General features: G+C 39.2%; 1 protein-coding gene across 1 annotated transcript; it reads left to right on the top strand.

Moving 5' to 3' along the window:
• The first annotated feature begins 215 nt into the window (after positions 1–215).
• Positions 216–17,433, top strand: LOC118655166 (transmembrane protease serine 11B-like). Its single transcript, XM_036310742.1, has 10 exons — positions 216–301; positions 4,453–4,571; positions 6,209–6,324; positions 6,410–6,477; positions 8,008–8,168; positions 10,333–10,371; positions 11,192–11,369; positions 15,776–16,035; positions 16,387–16,529; positions 17,272–17,433. Exons 1-10 carry the CDS (start codon positions 216–218, stop codon positions 17,431–17,433), a joined length of 1,332 nt encoding a protein of 443 aa, XP_036166635.1.
• Positions 17,434–20,126: the final 2,693 nt, after the last annotated feature.

Below are 20,126 nucleotides of genomic sequence, written 5' to 3'. Positions count from 1 at the left end.
CTACTTAGACAAAGGAGGCTAGTTGCCAACAATGACGTCAATCACTTGGCTATAGGAGGGCAGAGCATACTGTGAGATCGCTGTGGCCTTGCAGCTGTGTAGTCCTTGGATATTTCTGATTAAGATTCCCATGTTTAGAGTGGCCTTGGCCATCCAGAATACTATCATTGAGGCCTCCAAACTCTAATTAGCCTTGACTATCCGGGAACTCGGGCATGGTTCCCACAAGGGGTATTGAAGTCTCCAACTATGATAACGAATCCATCTATTTTTCCTTGCAATTTTATCAGTTTTGTGTCAGGTAGACGGATACTGTTGTTAGGTATCTACACACAGAAGATCTTTTTTTTAAACATATTTTATTAATTTTTTACAGGGAGGAAGGGAGAGGGATAGAGAGTTAGAAACATCGATGAGAGAGAAACATTGATCAGCTGCCTCCTGCACACTCCCTACTGGGGATGTGCCTGCAACCAACGTACATGCCCGTGACTGGAACCGAACCTGGGACCTTTCAGTCCACAAGCCGACACTCTATCCACTGAGCCAAACCAGTTAGGGAACACAGAAGATCTTTATGTCCCTTCAAAGGCATTCTCCAGGGCTGTTAGTTTTGTATCTCCAGCATTTCTATTTGGTTCTTTTGGGGATTTTCATCCTTTGTTCATATTTCTTACATGTTCTTGCATGCTGTCTAGTTTATCCATTAGCATATTAATCATAGTTGTTTTAAATTCCTGGTGTGATAATTCCAATATCCCTGCTGTGTATGGTTCTGATGACTGCTCTCTCTCCTCAAATGGTGTTTTTGGCCTTTGGTATGCCTTGCAATTTTTCTTTACAACTGAACATGATGTAGCAGGTCAAAGGAACTGCTACCAAAAGGACTTAGCAACACTTCCCAGGAAGCGTTCTATAGCGCTATGGTTAGGTCCAGTTTTTTAGTGAACCTCTGCCTCTGGACTGTAAGCTTCACAAGTATTTCTCAGGTTTTTACCCTGCTCTCAGGTGGAAGAGGATGGCTGAATGGTCTGAAATTGGGTATTTCCTTTTTCCAGGTCAGAAGGGCTCTGATAATACCCCAGAAGGTTAGGCTCTGGATAATTAGTTACTCCTGAGGGCAGGCCTTGTTAAAAAGAATAGAGTGCTCTGTAATATTTCAGAATGGCTCCTTTTTCCTCCCCCATGGAGGAGCCCAAAGAAATTTTACTTTAATATTTATTGTGGGAATGTGGTTGATTGAACTTTGTACTTGTTAGGGAAGAGAGGGGACTTCCAAGCACCTTACATGCAGAACCACAATATTGAGTATATTATAGAAAACTCACTTTTATCCATAAGAAAACATCAACAACCAATAGAAAAAAAAAAGCTAAATTTATGAACAGGCATCTCAGAAGAGAAAACTAGCCTCCTCTCCCCCTGCACCCTCCCATGATATTACAGTATGTGAAATGATCATTATTCTCAATGATAATTAGGGAAAAGCAAATGCAAACCATAACAAAATAGAAATTCATTTACATCAGAATAATGGCAATATTAGTTATACTGAAATTCATGCCTTGTGCAAAGTCATTTGTCAGAAACTTCTATGAAGTTGTAGTTGGTTTGAATTGAGGAAGAAGCCACTAGAATGGAATTGGTCAAACAGATTTAGGATTATGCCAATTTACCACAAAGCTACTCCTTGGGTGTAACTATTAGGTGACTAATCTAAGACTAGGCTATTATTATTTTTTCTAAATGTCCAAGTCAAGGAAGTTTGTCATTCCCTGGATGACTCCTATCTTGAAACTATAGAAATATGACAGTCTTTCACCCTGATAGACAAGTTTCATCTTATTTGTTCTTTACATTTCACCCAGCCCATAAAATGAACCAACCAACACTGGATGTAGCACATAAACCTGTGACACGTCGATCACCTTTACAGCTACACAAGAAGGTATTTATTTTTGTTACCATTATCATCATTGCCATCATCGTCACTACCATTGTCCCTGACACCACCGCAACAATCAGGATATAATGTACAGGTAAATAGGATTTTATTTGGGAAATTAGGTCTGTGAAACCTAACAAGTAACAACAAGGTAGCTTCTAACTTTTTGCTAATTGGTTGCTTTCTATAATTCAGATTTTTTTCTGGTCACTGTCAACGAACATGCTATTATTTCTGAGGTCTAAAGGCCTTGTAAAGTCTCTAGGAAAGTTGCAGAAAGTTGGAAAAAAGAATCAGATTGCAGCAAAATTTTGCTTACTTTTTTTTAATAACCACCCATAAGAACACTTTCATTTTTTTTCTCTAGTAATAGAATTGAAATAAATTTTATAATATAAAAATGTTTAAATTTTATAATATAAAAATGTTTAAATTATAGAAATAATTTAAAACTATGAATGCCTTTATAGATTTGTAGAATTATGTACTTTACAATACACATCATGAATTAGTATCTGGCAAATTTCTGGGGGTCCTCAAAACTTTATGAATATTTAAATGCGATTCCTTTCTAGGGTATTCTGTTTTTGTAGAGTTCCAGGAGAAAGTTGGAAGAGGAGGCCATTCAACTCATTTGATCATTAATTTCTCTGTTCCTTATTCAAAACTTTCTCTTTAGTGATTTAAAGTCCTCTATAACAATAAATAAATAAATAAAAGGTTTATCTTTATAAAAATTGGGAAATTTTGCACTGGAATCTTGTGCTAACTCTCTTCACTATATAACAACTTAGGTGCATCTAATTCAAATGGTGTATAACTGAAGGTCTAATAAATGAAAACTAGTTCATTATGCTTTGCAGTCAAACTGATAATGCAATATCAGAATATGGTTATAAGGAAATCTAATCTAGAAAACTATACCTGGTATAAACTGTGGGATAAATTATAGTGAGATTGATGTTTTAAAATTGAATAATGTATTTACTACTACTTATATGAATATTATTATTGTAATTTGATTAAGGTGAATGGTTGATTATGTCAGAATAGCAATGAGCCTTTACTTGAAGTAGATTCATTCCAAAATTGAGGTAATGGTAGTCCAGTTAAGTATATGAAGTTGGTTAAATTCATTGAAGATTAATTTTTAACCTATTCTCTTTATTGAATGAGGGGTTCATACTGTCATACAAATCCCTACATTAAAAAAGAAAAAAAAACTATGGCTAAAATTAATTTGGCAGACAAAAGAGTAAACTGTTCCATGAATGGACATTTTTTGGTATTTAGAACATCATTTTAATGGTTTCTGTTATTATTCAAAATAATAATCAATTCTTAAAGTTCATGGCATCACATTTACTGAAGGAAGGGTTGAATAAATCATAAACTACTGTGATCTTTTAGATATCAAAGACTCTTCTTAATTGTTATGACAGGAAGAAATCCATAATTGGGGGGAGTCATATCGGTACTATAGTCAACAATCTGTTTTCTTTAGAATATCTAAAAGGGCATTCCAGAGCATCTAATAGAGCTTTCATAGGAAAACATTTTGTAAGATGCTATGTAGTGATTATTTTTATAGGAACCATCTCAGCAACTTAAGAATCACCATTTAGGCTACATGTTTGAGTTCCTCAAACTGATATGCGTTTCTAAGAAAGACTAAACTGCCAGTCTACTAGCTAATCCAAAATAAATTCGAGATCTTACTATCACAGTGAACTTCTACTCATTAAAAGAACATATTCTCAGATATTAGTAGGATTAAAACTATTGCTATTAATTACTTTAATTGTATATTTCTTTTAAAGTGTGATTCATTTAGTATAAGAGACTGTGCCAGAATAGCATTTTGCTCCAAGTATGAGATTAAACAATAGAATTTCAGTATGAAAGCTTACATGCAGTGGGGAGTTTCTCTGAAGAGATTATGGTTCTTGTAAACATGAATTAGCAAGTCATCAATATCAGGAAGAGGAAGGATTAAGAATAGAGAACAGAGCAGAGAGGAAATAAGACAGGTGGAGTTACACAGTTGTGGCTTAAGGTAGTGTTTTAAAAAAGTGTAACTCCCCCCCCCCCCCCAAAATCTCCTCTATCTAAAAATCAGTTGGTCCTTTGGGCATTAGAACAAAATGAAAGATGCTCATAGTCATAGGGAATACTTAATTTTCCAAATATTAAATATTTGTAGAAATATTAGAAAACAAAGTTAAAGTAGACATAAAAGAAAAATATCTATCCATGATCTCATAACAGGGATAACTGTAGTTGACATCATGATGTTTCCTTCCACATTTAATTAAAACTTATAAATGGTTATATTATGTATTTGTTTATAAATCTACATACATCCTTATTCATGATGTGGCTATAGTTTAGAAACATACAATCAGACCGAATGCATATATTATAAATCATGTTGTATGAGTTGGAGGAAAGACAGGTAGATTTAGAATGCCTGTTATCTGATTTGAGCCATTTTTCTCCTTTCATAGGTCAGGCATATCATCCCAGAGAAGATCTTGGCCACTATATTTGACAATCCTTGTTTTTCTTGGAGTGGCGGCAATCGTGGGAATAACTATTGGTCTCCTTGTTCATTTTCTGGCAGTCGGTCAGTATTAACTATTTTCAATTTTCACCCTTACTACTAAATCTCCTTTTACTTAGGAATTGTCAAGAAACAACATAAATATTAAATTTCTTTTGGTAAAATTTATTATTTATTAGTATTTTATTTCAACATAATGCTTTTCCATGAAATTTATAAAAACCTTTTGAATTAGATGCCTCTTAGGTCCACTGTATACATTATATCATCAACTATGGGAATATGGCAAGATTGAAATATTCAATATTTGATGCTAATATTCATTGTAAATAAAGGTACTTGTGTAGTAGGCCTGTAGTTGAGTTGTTATGTCTTTCAGTGAATATACCTCAAACTGTAGAGATCCCTACTCTTCTTGGCTCAGTTCTGGTATTGACAGATTAATCTGTCCAGCCGCAAATACTTAAGTTCAGCATACTGAATGCAACAGTGTTAAAGATTCTAGTTATTTGCTGTTCTGTTTTGTGATAAATGTTACAGATTAAAATTATGAAATGGTAGTTAAAAAAGGGTCTTTGGAGTTTATTTTTTGTAATCTAGTCTTTGTTATTAGTGAAAAATATTCCAGAGGGTTAAAGTGATATGCTGGGTGACAGCCAATTTGTGTCATCTTTTATTTAACAAGTTGAACTAGTTTATCTAACTTTACATACTTTACTCTTTTCATAATGACCTTAGATAACTTCTTAGACAGAAACTGGCATTTGCTTTTCATATGTACTGGTTGCCATAAGAAAAAAATAGAGGAAGCTATAAAAAAGGAAACTAATTTTTATTTTAGGTTGAAATATTTCTGACTTCCAGGACAATGAATTATTACAGCTCAGGTCAGCACATTTTTCAAAGTCTATTAGCAGTGTTTGGAGACTATGTGGTGCTTTTTAAGGTTTCTCAAAAGCACAGCTGTTCTCGAAATACGTGAATGGCTTCTCCTTAATCAAAATACGGTACCATTTCTTATTAGTTCCTATTTTTGAAAGTACGTATATGACCTGAAAGAGCTACCTGTAGGCTTGTCATGTTTTAAATTATGGTGGCCTACTATACCAGGTGAAGCAGTTTACATTTGGGGATAGGAAGAAATGGGGAATGTGAGACCCATGACATATGCTAGGCACCAGCCATCAGATGTTATAGGGAAGTGCAAAGGCAGCATGAAGTCCTAAAGGAATGACTTCAAGGACTGGAAAGAAGGCCAATAGTCAATGGGGCATAAGAAAGGGTGAAAGTGAGTATAGATAAGTCAGAAAGTGAAGGGAGATGTTTCTTGTATCACAGGTATTTAGAAAGATTAACTGGGTAATCACTAAGCTAAGAATTTAGATTACACATGAAAAATACATTGCATCGCTAGTGCATTCTCAGGTAAATTGCTATTAGCTGCCAATATTAATGCTTTGAGGAGGATTCTGAGGGACAGTGATATCTATATCTTATGAAGAAAGAAGGGGAATCACTTTATGAATGCTGGGTAGTTGCTATTTCTAGAATAAGTGAATATTAATTTCCCTCCTCTTCTTTTATCCATCCCTATGATTATTTCTAAAATTAGGTTGAATATTATTTTTGACATAAAGATATGGAGGGACTTGAGGTCAATTTCTACTTTAAAATTCTTTGAGTATTTCTCTATTTCACAGGAAAGAATTACCATTACCAAGGGGATTTTCATATTTCTGGAGTCACATACAATGATAGCTGTGAAAATGCAGCCTCACAAGTTAGCAAAGATCTGAGCAAAGATATTGAGACTAAGGTAAGTCGGTGATTTATTTTATTAATTTCATTATAAATTTGATTAAAACAGACATGGTGGCTCTTTTATTTTTTTCTCCTGACAGATGCTTGATGGATTTCAAAATTCTAGCATATACAAAGAATATGTCAACTCTCAGGTCATCAAACTTCTGTAAGTGCCAATTTATTCAGGATATTGTGGAAAGGGATGTAGGTGATATGTAACATTAGCTCTGGTTTTATATAATAATAATGTAAGAGAGAAAAAGAGAGAGAGAAATAGGAGAAAGAAAAAAGGAAGGAAGGAAGAAAGGAAGGAAGGAAAGAAGGAAGGAAGGAAGGAAGGAAGGAAGGGAGGAGGAATTGTCCATAAATTAAGGTATCATTGTATTTAACAAATTTCTGTTCACAGTAGGAACTGTTCTGTACAAATCTGTAATCTTATACCTAAAGAGGAATTACAAGGTTATTTGTGGCAATCAGGTCTAACTGACTTCTATGATAAAAGATAATTATAACTCTATGGAAAACAAGGATTCCAACTTTATTGTTTTGCTATCTATATATGAGCCACCTTTCCTTTTATCCATATCCATCTGGCATGCCTTTCCTAAAATAATCTCCTTTTGGTCTCTTTAGTATTACCATTACAGTAATAACTGTGGAGCAAAGTGAATCATTTAAGAGAGCATTTGTCTAAATATGTCTTTGAGGGTGGAGGAAGTAGTGCAGGGAGGAGGGTAGCATGGAGTATAGGGGATGTAGACAGCACTTGTATTTTGGTAATTGTCAATATCTATTCCAGAGATTTCTGAACTTCCAAAACAAAGCAAACAAAAAAATCCAGATGACCAAATGCCAAACAACCAAACAACTTTCCTACAGGCAAACAAAAACCTTCAAAGCTCTCCCATTGACCATGATTATTTGAAAATATAGTATTGTGTTTTTTTTTTAAATTGTGGTTAACATGGCTTTTGGTTTGAAAGTCTTCCAAATGAATTAATTTCCTTTTCTGATTAATTAAAAGAATGTACTGAAAGTATAAATAATGGAGATTCTCTTCATGCTTTAGAGCTATCTTTCTGAGATTTCTCATGGTACAGATTTCTCATGGGGTAGATGTGTATAAGAAACTATAAAAAGGAGCTTAGTGCTGGCTCTTGAATATATTTTAGAAGCTATCTTTAGTTTGATATTAAGCTCTCACTTATCTCTTAATTTAAATTTAAGTTATTAGAAAACACCTATATGAGAACATGGTTTTTTACTGTGTTATAATAAAATCTCATGTTTATTATTTATTGGCTGGTACTCAGTTTCTCTGATGTGTTTAAAGTACAGGGTGGGGCAAAAATAGGTTCACAGTTGTGAGTAGGTGAAATACAGGGCTTATTATCGTATAATTATTTATTAATTATCATATTATTTTCCATATGAACAACTGTAAACCTACTTTTGTCCAACCCTGTATTCTGATTTTTAGTTTGTGGTTCACATCTTCGTCCATGCACCATACCTCTGAACCCATTAGAATATTTTTTGGGACCCTTGCACTTTAAACAAACTAGGACAATTTCTATGTATTGTTCTCTAATATATGTAAAGAAAATATGATAATTAAAATGTGGGAAGTTCAATGTGTTCACAAAACATCTAAAATATCAAGAAGCAACAACTAGAACGTTTCTGCTGTTTTTAGCCCTTTTCCCAATGGTTCAAGTGTGCAGTTGCAGCTGACATTCAAGTTTCCTCCAGCAAAGAGGGGGATCATGAAGCCTGCAATCAAAGCTGTCTTACTTCAGCTGTTAAAAGACAACATGGCAACCTGGAATGCAGTTCCAGCTTCCATTAAACTTACGGGTATTTCATTTATTTCCATTGCTTTCCATTACCTGGGCTTATGACTACTAAAGAAAAATGGTACGAGGAAAAAAAAAAAGGCAAGCGCTTATGGAATTTGTTTAGAAAAAATATGCTTCCCAAAGTCTGGCACTTATACAATGAATTGGTAGTAGAGGGGTCAGTGCCAGAGAATTTTGTCTGAAGAGTGATTGAAATGAAGTTAAACTGTAGCATGCAACTTTGGAAGGGTTTATTGTCAATGTGTGAAAAGGCAATGAAGGGACCTAATTGAAGCATTATTCCCCCCTACCCTGTACTCTTGTCAGGATCCCTTTACAGGAAACAGATTTAAGATTTTTTTAATCATTCAGTATAAAGACTGTAATGGTAAGAAGGAAGATGGAATAGGAAGTTTTTGTTGCTTCTTGAGGAAGAACGGGAATAATAGTATTAAAGAAAAAAAATTATCTGGAATAATTCCCTGGAAAAAAAGGGAAGAAAATGATAGGAATTTGCCCCAGTACAGAAAGTGAAGTTTGTAAAGACTTCAAGGTCCTGCAAAGGTTTTGAAACTCTCACTTGTATTGTTGGAGGGCCTGTTAGGTGATAAGCATGTGGTTACAGATCTGTTTCTTTGTCTCCACATTTTGGCTGCTTCCCTGTGTTGATAGAGTGGCTTTCTGTGCTAAGTGTCCTATAGGGCCCAGTGGCTCAGCCTCCCCAGTTACCTGAGCTGAGAGCTCTAGGTATACCCCTTTGTGGGCTGTGTGCACAGTCTTGTTGTAGTTAATCCTTGATTGTTGTAGGTATCACTGGGAGGAATTGACCACCAAGCCAATTGTCTGTGAGAATCAGCTGTGTCTGCAGTGGGAGAACTTCTGTGCTGGAGACACCCTTCTGGGCAAGACTTGCTTCAGTGGGGCTTTGGTGCTCACTGAGTCTGCCCCCTGAGTGTGTCCCTTATGGATCTGAGGAGTTGTAATCTGGATGGTCCCACTCTGATCACTGGGTACACTGGCTCTTGGATCTCTAAGGAGGTGCTAATTTAGCCTCTGCCTGAGGTTACCCAGGAGGAGCTATGGAGAGATCTGCAGATTCCTCTTCCTTGTTTGGGGTTTGGAGGTGCCCAGATGAGGCCCAGCTGTGAAGCAATGCAAGCTGCTGTGGGGCCTTGGGCCTTCTTTTGGAAGTTCTGGGTTTCTCTGACCCAGCTACAGTTTGTTAGGTAATTTTAGATCTCAAAGGGCCAGGGCATTCATATGCAAACGCCTCTGCTAGCAGCTTGGGTGGGGCGGGGTTTCAGGGAATCAACAGGGTAGAGCAAACAGCTATGGCTGATCCTCAGTCCTGCCCTAAGAGGCCCCCGTGTCTCAGTGTCCCAGTAATTGCTGCAAGCACCTCTGAGAGAAAGCTGCCCTCAAGTTCTGCCTGCTGCCAGACAGTCCAGTTTCTCCCCATATGAGTCTGGGTCCCCAGAGACTGGCCCAGAACTGGGGTTCAGGGCCGTCAGAAGCTTGTGACTCCCTCCCTATTGAAAAAGACACCGGCGTCCTCGGTTGCCAGCCCTTTCCATGTGCACCTCTGTACCTCTGCACTTTACTTCTGCACCTCCTGAGTCTCAGTGTGCTTTTCTCTTTCCTTCTAGTTGTAGAATTTCCACTCAGCCAGCCTTCCTGTGGTTCTGGATGATGTCCGTTTTGTCTTTTAGTTGTATTTTTGAAGTGGTTGTGCGAGGCAGCAATTTCAGGTGTTTACCTATGCCGCCATCTTGGTTTCTCCCTCTAGTAAAATATAATTTTAATTGGACCTTTTTCTTTATAATATAGATAATTCTGAGTATTTCAGAGTAATAAGAATGATCATAAAGAAAGAAATTTAAAGATAATGCCCAGTCCCTTTTTTAGTAAGAATGTCTGCTTTTTACTGCACTAAATATTTTACAACTGTTATAAAATTGAGAGATTTGTTTTTTATTTCATTTTCCCTTTTCCTATGCCTGGTAGAGATGTGAAGAGATGGTCAAAATATAACAAGTAAGAGTGAGAGGGGCTGATAATACATGAAACATTCTGAGTATTTAAATGTTGGTCATAATTGGGGTAGAAAACTTAGACTTTATGTCCTTAGATCTAAGATAATTGCTCAGTGATATTTTATCAATTTTATGTCTTTTAAATTTCAGAAATCAGCAAGACTGATGCTGAAATGCTTACCAACAAATGTAAGTTTAGAAACTTTATTGTAAATTTAACACATTCACAAACATTTCTCCATTTTTTTTTTCCCTAAAAAGGATCTTGAGGTACATCACATGGAAATACATAGTAGTCTTTTGAAATTATTGGATATATTAGATATACATCTGGAATTTCTTTTTGAACAACACTGGCATATGAATTTTAACTTTGTAAACATTTGCCCAAGAGGATGAAATAAAAACTGATTCCAAAGAGTTGAATTATGAGTTAAGAATATCATTTTGAGTAAGTTAAAATAAGAAAGATTGAAGGAAAAAAGGACAACTTAGGATAATAAGAAAATAAACACGTAGGCTGTATCAAATATATTTATTATTGATGAAAAACAGTTCTGTACCTTTTAAATAAATTATCTTTAGAGTATCATGTTGCCCCCAAGAATTAACCCTGCATTCATGTATTCAATGAATATTTTTGGAGTATCTGTTGTCCATATGGGGACTTATAGGTAGCACTGCATATGCAATGTAAGATGCAGACATTAATGAAACAAAATCTCTACTTTCAAAAAGTTGGAAAGTTTCTTGGAGAAATGAGAATGATAACAAATAGATGCAATAAAAGTCACTGGTTGAAGGATGCTTGAGGCTGGAAAAGAGAATATGTAAAAGTCACCCAAACCAAGATAGAGTGGGTACTGTGCTAACAGCCCATTCCAGGAATGAAACAGCATTAGGAGTTGCTGGACAATCGCTAAAGGATTTTAAGTCATGTTTTAAGATACATATCTTATAAAGCATTATCAAAGATACATGCTTTTGTATAAATAAATCCTTTCTTCAGGTTGTGGGAGACAATTGGTCAATAATATCAGAGCAGGCAACCGAATTGTGAATGGGGGAAATGCCCAGACAGGGGCATGGCCTTGGCAGGCAAGCATGCAGTGGAAGGGCCAGCACAACTGCGGAGCATCTCTGATCAGCAGCAGGTGGCTACTATCTGCAGCTCACTGCTTTACTAAGTAAGTAGAAAGTCTGACTCTACATAGGATTCTGGGTGCTGGCATGTTTTTGGTAGTTTGTGGGGGTTAAACTAAATGTGTGAACATTCATCAAGGCCATATACATTTACAAGTACCTGCAAAATTAAAGGGAAGTAGGGTTATTTAAATTTGATAAAGAAAGAAAAAGTGAATGGAAACAATTCTCATTTCCCAAAGAGCCACTTTGGCCTGACAGTAAGTACTTTACTTACATTATTTTACTTCATCATAACAATAATTCTGCACAAAAGGTATAATTAAACTTATTTAAAGATGAAGAAACTGGGGTTCAGAAATAGTGACATAATTGGCCAAGATCATATAGCTTTTAAATATCAGGAATTGAATGTGAATTCAGGTATGTCTGACTCCAGTTACTAGGTGCTTACTTTTCCCCTTATTTTTGCTCTTCAGAGGTTAACAATCTAGTTAAAGAATTTTAAATATGATATGTTCAGGGTATAAGACCATAGGAGCATAGTAAATGTCTTGTCTATAATATGAGTAAGAGCTATGGAAGTTCGATGAATAAAGACAGCATATCCAACTGAGATATCTATCTATCTATATCTATCTATCCTATCTAATAAAAGAGAAACATGGTAATTAGCATATGACCGCTACCCTTCCCATTGGCTAATCAGGGTGATATGCAAATTAACTGCCAGCCAAGATGGCCACCAGCAGCCAGGCAGCTTGAAACTAACATGAGGCTTGCTTGCTTCAGTGACGGTGGACTCTAACGTTCCCCATCTGCCTTGCCGGCCTCTGAGCTTGCAGTTTGAAACATTCTTACAAATATAGAAGTTAAACAAAACCCCAGAAACCTGCTTTCAGCGAGCCGGGATCTCAGAGCTGGACTTGATACAGAGTTTCAATTATAGAACACAAACAAACCAGATACCTGCTTTCAGCAGCAGAGGCCTCAGAGCTGGAGCCAGAGCTAAAGTTGGCTCAGAATTAACACATTGTATGCGGGAAACGTGCTTACACGTTTTACGTATTTATACGTTCTACCAGTGTAGTAGAGCGCGGGACACATATTAATACGTTTTTTATCGACTAGCGGTAGAATGCGGGTAACGTATAAATACGTAAACTAAAGTTATCGTAATTTTACTGAACGTTGCCATTTGCACAAAAAATTAGCAAAAATGGCCCGCGCCACCTGTTAGCGCGTGATAAAAACTACCCGCAAACAATATGTTAAAAAAAAAAGAAAAAAAAGGACAGGGTGGGAACTTCAGTCACCCGCCAGCCTGAAAACAGCCCTCAGTTCCTCACCCTGACTGGCCAGGCACCCCAGTGGGGACCCCCACCCTGAAGGGTGTGTGACCAGCTGCAAACAGCCATCACCCCCTCATCCAGGCTGGCCAGGCACTCCAGTGGGGACCCCCACCCTGAAGGGTGTGTGACCAGCTGCAAACAGCCATCACCCACTCATCCAGGCTGGCCAGGCCCCCAAGCAGGACCCTCACCCTGATCCAGGACACCCTTCAGGGCAAACCAGCCAGCCGCTACCCATGCACCAGGCCTCTATCCTATACAGTAAAAGGGTAATATGCCTCCCAGCACCGGGATCAGCGGAGCCTCGAGGCCTCCCAGCACTGGGATCAGCGGAGTCGAGAGGCCTCCCGGCACCAGGCACCAGGATCAGCATGACAGGGGGCAGCGCCCAAACCCCCTGATCAGCCCTGCTCTGTGCCTGATAGGGAGGAGCTCCCCAAACCCCTGATTGCCCTGTGGCTCTGTGTGTGACAGGGTGCGGCGCCCCAACCCACTGATCGGCCCTGCTCTGTGTGTGACAGGGTGCAGCGCCCCAACCCCCTTCCCCCCCATGGGCCCTGCTCTGTGTGTGATGGGGTAGAGCCATAACCTCCCCATGGGACCTGCCCTGAGTGTGAGAGTGGCGACGCCCCAACCCCAGCCCGACGGGCCCTGCTCTGTGTGTGACAAGGGGGAGCTCCTCAACCCCATGATCAGCCCTGCTCTGTGCGTGACAGGGGGGAGCTCCCCAACCCCTGGATGGGCCCTGCTCTGTGGGTGATAGAGGGCGGTGCCCCAACCCCCTGATCGGCCCTGCTCTGTGCGTGTCAGGGGGTGGCGCCACAACCTCCCCATCGACCCTGCCTTGAGTTGACAGGGGGGGTGTGCCCCAACCCCCCAATCAGCCCTACCCTGAGCATGACTGAGGGTGGCATCACAACCTCCCAATCCACCCTGCTCTGTGCATGACAGGGTGCGGCGCCCCAACTCCCCAATCGGCCCTGCTCTGAGCCCGACCAGGGGCTGCACCTAGGGATTGGGCCTGCCCTCTGCCACCCGGGAGCAGGCCTAAGCCAGCAGGTTGTTATCTCCCGAGGGGTCCCAGACTGCGAGAGGGCACAGGTTGGGCTGAGGGACACCCCCCCCCCCCCGAGTGCACAAATTTTTGTGCACCGGGCCTCTAATATATATATAAAAGCCTAAGCGACCATTATGACAGAACGACCAGAACGACTGGTCGCTATGGTGTCCACTGACCACCAAGGGGGGCAGATGCTCAACGCAGGAGCTGCCCCCAGCCCGCAGGCTCGATCGCTGATGGGTCTGCTGGCCAACCTCCTGGTCCCTCCCCCGGGCAGCAGGCCAATCAGGGCTAGGCTCTGGGCTGGGACAGGGAACTGGAGGTGGGTGGAAGTGGACATGGACAGTAAGGGAAGGAGGAGGGGAGGCAGAGAACCTGATTGGCCCTGATCACCAGCCAGGCCTAAGGACCCCACCCGTGCATGAATTTCATGCACCAGTCCTCTAGGATATATATAAAGTCCTAAGCAACTGGTCAACTTTTCAACCGGTTGACTGGTTAAATGGCTCACTGGTTGCTATGATGCACACTGACCACCAGGGAGCAGACGCTCAACACAGGAGCTGCCCACTGGTGGTCAGTGCGCTCCCACAGCAGGAGCACCGCTCAGCGAGCTTACTGAGCTGCAGCAGCAGCAGGTACAGCGAGGCTGGGATAAGCGGGAGCAGTGCGGTGCCCCGGCCTGGGCTCGGGCTCCTCCCCAGATACCTACCACTTCACGCACTACTACATTCCTTGGGGAATATCGAACTGCTGGTTTCTGCCTGATCCCCACTTGGCCTGCAGGGATCAGGCTGAAATCAGCAGTTCAACATCCCCTGAGGGGTCCCAAATTGCGAGAGAGTGCAGGCCAGGCTGAGGGACCCCACTGGTGCACGAATCTGTGCACCAAGCCTCTAGTGAATATATAAATTTTGGTCTGGCTCCTACAGATATAAAAAACTGATTAACAAAGGTGGGTGTATGGAAAAGAATAATATGTGTATTTGGCTGAGAAAACAGTCTTCTTCAAATGTGTTGAGATGGAATAACACAAGTCATATTCTGTGGATAGCAAACAAAGAGTAACTTGAAGTAGAGAGGAGTTTGTGAAATAAAGCATTAGAAAATATGCTTAGAAAATTTGTATTGATTGGGGACATCTCTAAATGACAAGATGCTTACTTATTGAACTCTCTTACAAAGCATGTTCATAGGATTTGTCCTTCTGATATGATTTTCAAAAAATACTCCATGGACTATGGACCATGGAGACTTTTCAAAAGTGTAGCTCCTTAAGCATCACACTAAACCTTTTAATATAAACCTCTGGAGGTGGAGCCTGGGCTGAGTCTAAGGAAATGAAGTTTCAAACATAGCTGTGAAGCATGTGGAGTCCCAGTTTTCAGAGTAGTAGAAGGACTGAAGAGTGTCACTGTTACATGAAGGTCTTGAAACCTTACAACAACAACAAAAATACACTAAGTATCTAATCTTTCAAGGGAAACTGAAGTTAGTTAAACAAGATATTAGGTCCTAAATTGAGGAAGAGTTTCAGTGAGAACTTGAGAAATGGATCATAAAATCTAAATTAGAAGCAAAAATGCATTGACTTGGTAAACATAATAGGATGATTGGGTGAGAAAAAGTGGCATTTTTCTTATGTATGCAGATGCCAGAGCCTCCAATGGCTGTAGAAATCAGGCTGTTTGGCAGTGAGTGATTCTGGACCCCATGCACTGAGGCTGCTAGGATGATTCTCACCTAAGTGAAATGTTCAGAACGTGGATGGGCTGAAGTACAAGGAGGAGACATCAGTGACTGTAATTAGGATGATTTGCAGAAGGCTGGCAGCTCTAATAGTCCTTAGCAGTATTTTCATGTGACTACAGCATTTATAACATCTGCAAATCAAAGACATTTAAAAAAATAAAAATTTAAGTGATTTTTATTATATGGGAATTTTTGCTGTATGGGAATCTCACGCCTTACACTGACCACTAGGAACAGTGTTGTGGCACAGAGGTTGAATGTATTTTCGTTGAATTGTGTCTTCCAGGAAAAACAATTCAAAAGATTGGACCGTCAACTTTGGAACTTTATTAAATAAACCATATCTGACAGAGAAAGTCCAAAGCATTATTTCTCATGAAAACTTTAGCGGGCCTGGGGTCCACAATGACATTGCCCTGGTGGAGCTTGCTAAAGAAGTCTCTTTCTCAAAGTATGTCCGTAAAATTTGTCTTCCTGAAGCCAAAATGAAGCTCGCAGACAATGACAGTGTTGTAGTTACAGGATGGGGAACACTTTATATGAATGGTAAGTTTTTCTGTAAAAACATAATAGCTTCGTGGGAATAATTATTTAAATGACCATCCAATCACTCTCTCATGAAATTAACCTATTAGTGTATATACTGAAAAGAAAACCAAGTGCTGGAACCAGCATTTGTCATTATCTTCAATTTCTAAAATATCTCTGGGAATGAGAATTGGGAAAATTGGAATTGTGTGAGGCAGACAGCTATAATAAACATCGGAGAGAGACCAATCTAGCCTGGGACTGGCCTGGCTCCTGGTCACCAAAAGACTCTGTTTTATTTTATAGATATTCTTTATCTCAACAAGCAAAATTAAGATGCCCTTAATATATAGAATTTGTTGCCTTTAGGTCCCCTTCCAAATATCCTTCAAGAGGCCTTGGTGAAGATTATCGATAACAAAGTTTGCAATGCTCCACATGTATTATCTGGCTTAGTGACCGATAACATGCTATGTGCTGGATTTATGTCAGGAAAAACTGATGCCTGTCAGGTACGTCCAGATACGTCATCAAATCATTTTCTCCCAAAGTACTAATTAAGTGGCAGTTTTTATTATCACAAAATGTTTTTCTGGGTTAATGATTTCTACAATGTACCTTCTTATTTCAATCCATAAAATGAGTATTGATTGCCCCCATTTATATACCAGCCACCAGCCTAGATGTTGGGGATGCAGTGGTGAACACAATCCCTGCCCTCATGGAGTTTTCAGCCTAAGAATCCACACAGGTGGTAATACCTACAAGGCAATAAAATAGATTTGGCCCTATTTCCAGGGCAATCTGCAGATCTACAATGCTGCTTCTTCCTTATCCAGAGATGCAGCAGGAGATCTAGCATGTGCACACAGCACCTATTCCTCACAGGCTTCAGGGAGCAGCTGTGTCGCTTTCTCTAGAGTCAAGGCTGGACTCATTATAAAGACAATTTCTAGTCTGTCCAATCCAGCATTTGGCAGCTGTAGACAATAGATTCTGGTTTGGAGTTTCCCTGGGTTTTGTTTATTTTTATTTTATTTTCCATCACTATTTATCTCTTGTATGCCCTTCTCCACTCCCACCCCCTCCCAATCACCACACTATTGAAAAGCCCAAGAGTTCCAGAGTTTCTAAGCCTAAAAAGGGAGGATTGTTTTTAATGCTAGGGGACTATTGATAACTCCAGAAAAGAGGTAAAAGGAAATTCTTGTACAGGATAAGAAATATTCTCCCCTCTCCCCCCTTTTTTTCTAGAATGATTCTGGTGGACCACTAGTTTACCCTGACTCTAGAAATATCTGGCACCTTGTTGGAATAGTAAGCTGGGGTGATGGATGTGCTAAAAAGAACAAGCCAGGTGTCTATACTCGAGTGACTGCTTATCGTGATTGGATTACCTCCAAGACTGGGCTCTGAAAGAAAAGTAACTTTGGAATGGAACATAAAGACCACTGCTGGGTTTCTTATCTGTTGCTTCAAAATCTTTTTCTTTTGACTGTTGGTATACCAGTAATTTTCTTATATATAAATACATAGAGGTCTTTATCAATATTTTATTATACCTAAACACTATCCATTTATTTCCTCTATTAACTAACAGAGAAAACACTAAGAAAAAATAGATGTTCAGAATATTTTTAATTGCCTTGTTCTGTTCTATCCTACCATTATATTCAGAACTGACCTTAACTTATTTTTCAGAATTAAAACAACAACAACACAACTTTTAGTATGAGAACACAAATGCTATATCTACCAAATAAATTATTTTTCATTCTATAAATTATAATTACATTTTGTTAAAGTGGAATATATAAGACATAATGTACATTCATTTTTTGTTTATATGTGAGATAATTTGTGTGCCTCATAAAATCATGCAATCTTTGTGTGGAGAAGGGTCTCAGAGGTTCAACTAGAGCAAGTCTCTCAATGTATAGATTGAGAAACTAAAGACTAAAGAGGAAAAATTATTTACTTAAAGTCAATCTTCAGCCTCGCTGATAAGTTACAACACTCACATGAAATTTCCTTCATAGAGTTTAGAACCAAAATTAATTAGGAATTTTTAAAAAATTGTAAGTTGCAATTATTTAAATAACATTTTCTGCTTGTCCTTCTTTTGACATTTGTTTGCCTTCACTTGCAGCAAAAATAATGTGAGGTTTTCAAGGGCAGGGAACTATGTGGAATCAATTCAGTAGCTCCAATCTCTGGAAATAATTTCCTAATATAAAAAGAAGTAGCCCAAGATTTTAAAAGTAACTAAAGTAGCCCAACTGGCATGGCTCAGTGGTTGAGCATTGAGCTATGAACCAGGAGGTCACAGTTCGATTCCCAGTCATGGTACATGCCTAGATTGTGGGCTTGATCCCCAGTGTGGGGCATGCAGAAGGCAGCCGATCAATGATCAATGATTCTCTCTCATCATTGATGTTTCTGTCTTTCTCTCCCTTTCCCTTCCTCTCTAAAATCAATAAAAATATATTTTAAAAAAGTAGCTAAAATAAAGTAAAACTCGTTCTTCCCCCAATTGTTTGTAATATTACTTTTTTATTATAAGGTATGACCAAATGACATACATAATGTCAAACCAATCCACAACAGGTGTGACAAGAAGTGTTTTTTCTCTCTTGATTCCTTTCTCAGGTGGGGCACACATATTTATCGAGCACCTAGTGTGTTCCAGGAACTGTCAAATATAGACACAGTATCTTCTCTCAAGGAGGCTGCATTTAGTGGATAAAGATAGTAAATATATATAAAATAATTTTGGATTGTGATAAACATTATGAAGGAAATAAAAAATAATATGATAGAAAATTGTGGGGCAGATTTAGAATACTTGGGGTTGTGCTATCTAAATTACTCCTCTCTCTAAGAGAGGAGCATTTGAGCTGGAACTAAATGATGAATAGGCAAAACATACAAAACATCTGAGCAAAGAGAAATTCAAAGGAAACTAGTATAAAGTCCTTGAGACGGAAATAGGAGAGGTGGATGTATGGGCAGAAATGATTTTTCTGTTATCAGCTATTTCATCTCAATCTCTTTTGCTGGATCTTCTACATCTTCCCAAACTATAAATGTTGGATTGTCCCAGGGCTCAGTCTTCAGATTTCTTCTTCTCTACTTGCACTCCTACCCTAGATGCTCTTATCCAGCCCAATACTTTCAATACCAACTATTTGCTGACAACTCCCAAATGTTTTAACTCTAGTTCTGGCTTCTCCTGGAACCTATTAGCATATAGTTAAAATTTCTACTTGGAGGTCTAATAGGCAGTTTACGTTAGTATGCCAAAACAGAATTCTTCTTTTTTCATCAGTCTTCCACATCTTAGAACATTAGTCCTGGAGTCATTCTGGGTATCAATATTTGAGATATTATTCTTTCTTACTAGAGGCCCGGTGCATGAAAATTCATGCACTGGAGGGAGGGGGTTGCTCAGCCCAGCCTGCCCCCTTTCACAGTCCAGGAACCCTCAGGGGAGGGAGGTGACCCAGTGAACAGGGGAAGGCAACGCACCCATCACACCTCTGCTGCTGCCACTGCTGGCAGCACAAACCTTGGCTGGCCCTGGTTACTTGAGCCTCGGGTGGCCCTGGGCGGCTGAGGGGCTGAGGGCTGGTCCGGCTGTGGTTATGGGTGCCGCCATCTTTGTGACAGGGTGACAGTCAATTTACATATTCCCTCTTTATTAGATAGGATTTTCATTATTAGAATTTGTATAGGGTTTACAACTGGACTGGGAAAGCTCTATCCTTACATCTGGAAATTATTGGACTTTGACTCTTGGCCAAAATGAGACCATTAGGATTAATGTGAGGTTTAAATTCTGAACCTTTCATGGCAGCCCCTGGGCCAGCTTGTTTACTGATCGAAGATCCTGCTGGAAATGTCTGCCTTGATTTCTTTTGGAGTTAACAGATTTTGGTGGTTCAATCTGGAGACAAAATGTGTATGTGTCTGATTAAGGACTATGGGAAACTTGAACCTGTATACGTCTTGGCCTCCCAATGCTTGCCTGTACTCTCTCTTGATATACTGCATTCTTTGCCTTTAAATAAAGCTCTATGTAAGTACTAGTATTTCCTATGGAATTTTAT

Source organism: Myotis myotis, unplaced genomic scaffold (assembly GCF_014108235.1).
Source record: "Myotis myotis isolate mMyoMyo1 unplaced genomic scaffold, mMyoMyo1.p scaffold_m19_p_1, whole genome shotgun sequence".
Classification (NCBI taxonomy): Eukaryota; Metazoa; Chordata; class Mammalia; order Chiroptera; family Vespertilionidae; genus Myotis; species Myotis myotis.
The sequence above is the reverse complement of the archived record's forward strand: the minus strand, read 5'-3'. Positions and strand labels throughout refer to the sequence as shown.

Bases quoted from the DNA above. Each gene is read 5' to 3' on its own strand.
- LOC118655166 (XM_036310742.1), top strand. From the start codon at position 216: ATGGTTCCCACAAGGGGTATTGAAGTCTCCAACTATGATAACGAATCC. The intron at 302-4,452 runs GTAGACGGATAC...CTCCTTTCATAG, and splicing joins TTTTATCAGTTTTGTGTCAG to GTCAGGCATATCATCCCAGA. The intron at 8,169-10,332 runs GTATTTCATTTA...TTTAAATTTCAG, and splicing joins AGCTTCCATTAAACTTACGG to AAATCAGCAAGACTGATGCT.